This window comes from Cariama cristata, unplaced genomic scaffold (genome assembly GCF_000690535.1).
Source record: "Cariama cristata isolate BGI_N322 unplaced genomic scaffold, ASM69053v1 scaffold44752, whole genome shotgun sequence".
NCBI classification, from domain to species: Eukaryota; Metazoa; Chordata; class Aves; order Cariamiformes; family Cariamidae; genus Cariama; species Cariama cristata.
In genome coordinates, this window is record NW_009604152.1 from 19,093 (window position 1) to 23,677 (window position 4,585).

The window sequence follows — 4,585 nt, forward strand, 5'->3', positions numbered from 1 at the left end:
CCAAGATATTGTTTAAAATGTATGACTATAAAAAAAAGTTGTCTTAATCACCAAAGAATACATTGTGGAAGGCTGACAACCATTCATAAGCTATAAAAAAGAGGAGTAGTAAAACCCATTTCCCGATAATAGATCCACGGCCCCTTAGTTGGAGGCTCCCAGCCCATGATAAATAGTAAGTAATACTTAGCGCCAGCCACTTGAAAAGGTTACTTGATCATTTACAGCAAAAGCTCTGCCCCAGCTGCCAGTCATGTAACAAAACCATCATGTTAAAATGCTATCTGGATCTTTCAGAGCTATGCCACTCAGCCCTTTGCTGGAGTACCTGGAGATATCTTTTGTTGTGCCCTGTTCTTTAGGCACTTAGTCAGAGATGTTTGCTGGCTTGATAGCCGTAGGCTTATTTTAAAATTCTAAACACTGGCCACAGCCTCTCCAGTGGTAAAGGCACTTTGCTATTTAGGGAACAACTGCCTGGTTATAATAAAGAAGAAGGGGATAAGAAAAGAAACTTAACAGGTGAGAAAAGGTTTTCCATTAAGTTATCAAGAAGTTGCACCATTTATTTATGTTGTCCAGAGTTTCATTTAAATAACAGACAATGTAAGAATAACTCCCATCAGAGCAGAGAAACTACTGTCAACGTCTGGCTAAGAAATAAAAGTTGCCTGAAATTCATTCTGAGAGAGAAAACATCTTCTGAATGCTCAGTCTTTATCGCACATTTCGGTTTAATCACATCCCACCCAGGGCCCTCTCCGAGAGCTGGGGAATTATTCACAGAAGAAAAGGCTGAGACCAGACTCGTGTTTAGAGTGACAGAAACACACGTAGAGTGTGCCTCTAACTGACCTGGTCTATGAATGTTGGTCCTAATGAAGAAGACAGAAGCAGGAGCCCCTGAAAATATTATTTCTTATGAAAACATGCAGGATAATATCGGATGGGGCTCTGGTAGTAAAAATCTCACATATTCTTGAACAAATGACCTGTCTTCGTTCACCACATTTGAAATACCTGATTGATTACACAGCATGGGAACAGCAACTCTCTAGATCGAGTGATCTTTACACAGAAACCCGCTTTATTACAAATCAGTTATCAGGAAGTTTCGAGCTCGAGTGATTGTAAATTTTAGGCTATTCTGTGTGATAAGCTGTTTGAGATAACCAGACCTTCCACACCTTTTCATTGCCATGGGAAGAGGCTGTGGTCAGGATTTCAGGAACAATGTTAATAACCTTCCACCCAATGCTTGCTCCTACTCAGCGTCTGTACATTTCTCATCGTCTTGTTGGGTTGCTTTGCCACACTAGCTCCTCCCTGCTATCAGATTCTTTACAGGCAGATATCCCCACTATTCTAACTCACACAAACACAGGATGTTCCTGGCCACCCTGTCACCATTATCCAGCCTGTATGAAGGAAAAATCGGGGGAAGTTATTAACCAAACTCTGAGGTTGATGCGAAACAATGAGGGAACTAAGTTTAGCTGTGAAAGCAACCAGGATCCAGCTTTCACAAACCTGCAAGTTATTTATCTAAGGTGGGAAACATTATCAGAGGAGAACAATGCATGTGAATATAAAGGAGAGTACAATAATGACCACAGAGCTCAGCTCCCAGCATGTGTTCACAGCAGCAGAGACGGAGGATAGCTGGCGACCGTCACACGGAGAGGATGTCGGGCAGCGTGTGGCAGAACTCGCTGCATTATCATCATGGAGCAAGGAATCCTACGGGCAAAGAGTAACATTGCTTCTTGGAGAGTTTAGCTATCACTTTTAAGAAACAGGTTTTTGTAAACTGGGGCTGATTCTTGTGAATGATCCTGGTTGCACAGGACTTAGCTGTGCCTTTCAAATACTCTGGGGTAAAGGCCTGGTCCGGCTGCTCTGTGGGCTGACAAGCTGGCATTCCTTGTCCACTGTCAAATGGGAAAGCTGTCCAGCAGCACTTCCCATTGCTCTGCAGTGACTCAGACCTGAAGGAGATGCAGAGGGAGCAAATATCCGCGAGTTGTCGGAAGAACAGAGACTAGAGCAGCTGTGCACGAAGGAGAGAATACAAATTCTGGATCAAGTGACCCATCACCTTTTGGAGCAGGCAGGACTGAACCCTGATTCTCCACTGCCCTGCACTTTGACGCTTTCTAGATGATGTGAGGGAACATCAGGCAGGTATAAAATACTACTGCTTGGATGCTGGACAGTCCTTCTCCACTTTGCACTACTGCACATGACTGCACCAGGTGTTCCCAATGGAAAAACTGTGTAGGCACTCAGGCATGTGAAAGCAGAGTTTGGCAGATCATATGAGTCCTCCAGACCTCATCCCTGTTATTCTGTTAATGCAAAAGAAACAGCAAGGCATAACTACCATCACCCTCAAACTAGATAGGAAATTAAAAGTATCTGAAAGTAACTGGTGGAAAACATTGGAGTTCCCAGTCAGGCCTTTGGATGAGAAAGAGTGTGATCCAAGTGACCTGTCTGTACCAGCTCCATCTCGAACTTCTTGGCATTCAATCAACACTGCATTATAACACCACTGCTTTTACCTGGGGGTGAAAAAGCAGGGGGGATGGTCGCAGGTACTTCTCCTTTAGGGCACCCACAGGGTCCGTCACCTTCCGCTTCTCCACCCTGCTGGACAACAACACAGAGGGTTACATACCTTACAGGGCTACAGGCAGCAAAGAAAGAGCCAAACCATTTGCAGCGGGGTTTAAATTATATATATATGAGGCCATTCTCCTATTGACACAAATGTCTTTCTTCCCATCTACTGGATACTACAAATTATGACCCACAAGTTACCCCTCAAAAGGCACTGGAAACGATATGAAAATGGATCCCCTCCTTCAGGCAGTATTTTTTTAGCCATCAGACTGATGACTAAGGAAACAATTTGATCTTTCTATGTGAGAACTAATGCCTCTGCTATAGTGGTTTATAAGCCTCTGCTCTTGTGCAATGTCACCCAAAAAACCTACATATACAACAAAAGCAATGTTTAAGTGGGAGCAGCTCTAGAGTCCATGGCAGGCAGCCACCCCATGGAAAAAATGTGAGTTTGTCTTTATCTTAAGAGTTAACAGTGGGCCAGACCTTGCAGCCCCAAGTGTACTGAAATCATTAGGTGTTTCATATTTTTTTCCTCCCTTGCAGTTGAGATATAATTTGCATTGAGTTTCTTTGGCAAGCATGCGTGGACAACAATTTAAAAAGTTAGGAACTGGTGGGAGATTTCTGAAGTGACTTAGGAACCAGAGTTCTTCTGACGTCACTTTGGTCCATTCAAATATTCCATGCTTAAGCACCTTACTATGCAGAAATGATTGTAAGTTAGGCTCCTATTTCTGAAAATACTGGCTTTGCTTTCACAAAGTATTCTACTTGCAGGGAAATCATGGTGAGGAATCACCAAAAAGAGAAACCGAAATGTCCTCAATGGGAAAAAAGCGTTACGAAAGGAACTCCAATAAACGCAGCTGCATCTTTAAATTACTGGAACAGAGTCCATCTCAGCTAAAGCAGCAGAAATCCAATAGTAAGAGTAATTTTAACTACATTAGTCCAGCATAAATGAGAGCAAATTATTTTGCTGCATTTCGGCTGATTGGTGTGTGGATCAAATTACCAAAGAGTTTAAAAGAAGAGTCATGCAGAGTGCTATTTAGCGAACTGTATTTAATCTGCATTTAATTTTTCTTGGGTAGAAGAAAAGAGAAGAGCTGGATTTGAAATGTCGTCAAAATTACTGCGCTTTGGAAGGTACACGTTCTTACGGGAAACAGTTTTCAGAAAAACTACAACCTGTAAAACAACACGTAAAAAGTTTCTCCCTGACACAAGGTAAAATGATAAAGTGCAGCTAGTAACACCCCGACCAGCAAAGCTTTACTCTCCATGACGCACTGAAATCGGCTACGATGCCCAGGGGAATGCCCTCCGGACCTTGGCAGCGGGCGTCTCGAGAGACAGCCCCACCTGCATCAGAAACATAAAACCTTAGTGAAGCAACAGCGTCTCACACAGCTTTATCATCTCCTGGTGTCGCGTACTGAGAACCCAACGAATGTACAAACTTCCTCGTCAGAGCTGAATTCCGCAGTGACCAGAGGATTAAGCTGATCTTTTCAGACCACTGCCTGAGAACGTTACCTTAACGAGGCTGAGCTAAAAACTGCACTGATTTCAGGCTGTCTGGCTGCATTAAATTATATCACCAGGAGAAAATGTCAAGGATTTAAGTGGCCTTTGGGAGAAAAATGGAAGGAGCCAAATGATGTGAGAGAGTCTGATAAAGAGAAGTTTAGAAACAAAATATTTCCATATTTTTTAAGCTGGGACTTGGAAGCTCTGCTGTTTAGCTCATTACATCAGAAGTCTGATTCACAGGCAACTCCGCCACTGACTTTCTATTTTAATATATTACTAAAACTATATGCATCCCATGGAATGCAACAAATGATGCCCCCATCCTTCACTTCCATCTGTCTTCTGGACCTTTACGGTTTTCCCGAGGCTGCTATTTTAATTGGCAACGGCTTTTTCAACCCATGTTATTTTAACATTC

The 4,585-nt window shown here is 42.9% G+C and overlaps 1 protein-coding gene across 1 annotated transcript in view; it reads right to left on the reverse strand.

Annotated features, from left to right (window-relative positions):
* PRDM16 (PR domain containing 16) overlaps positions 1 to 4,585 on the reverse strand; it is a 41,516-nt gene that overhangs the window by 16,235 nt on the left and 20,696 nt on the right. Inside the window, exon 6 of the mRNA XM_009695452.1 lies at positions 2,565 to 2,652. Within this exon, the coding sequence (XP_009693754.1) occupies positions 2,565 to 2,652 (88 nt within the window). The remainder of the gene's footprint in view (positions 1 to 2,564; positions 2,653 to 4,585) is intronic.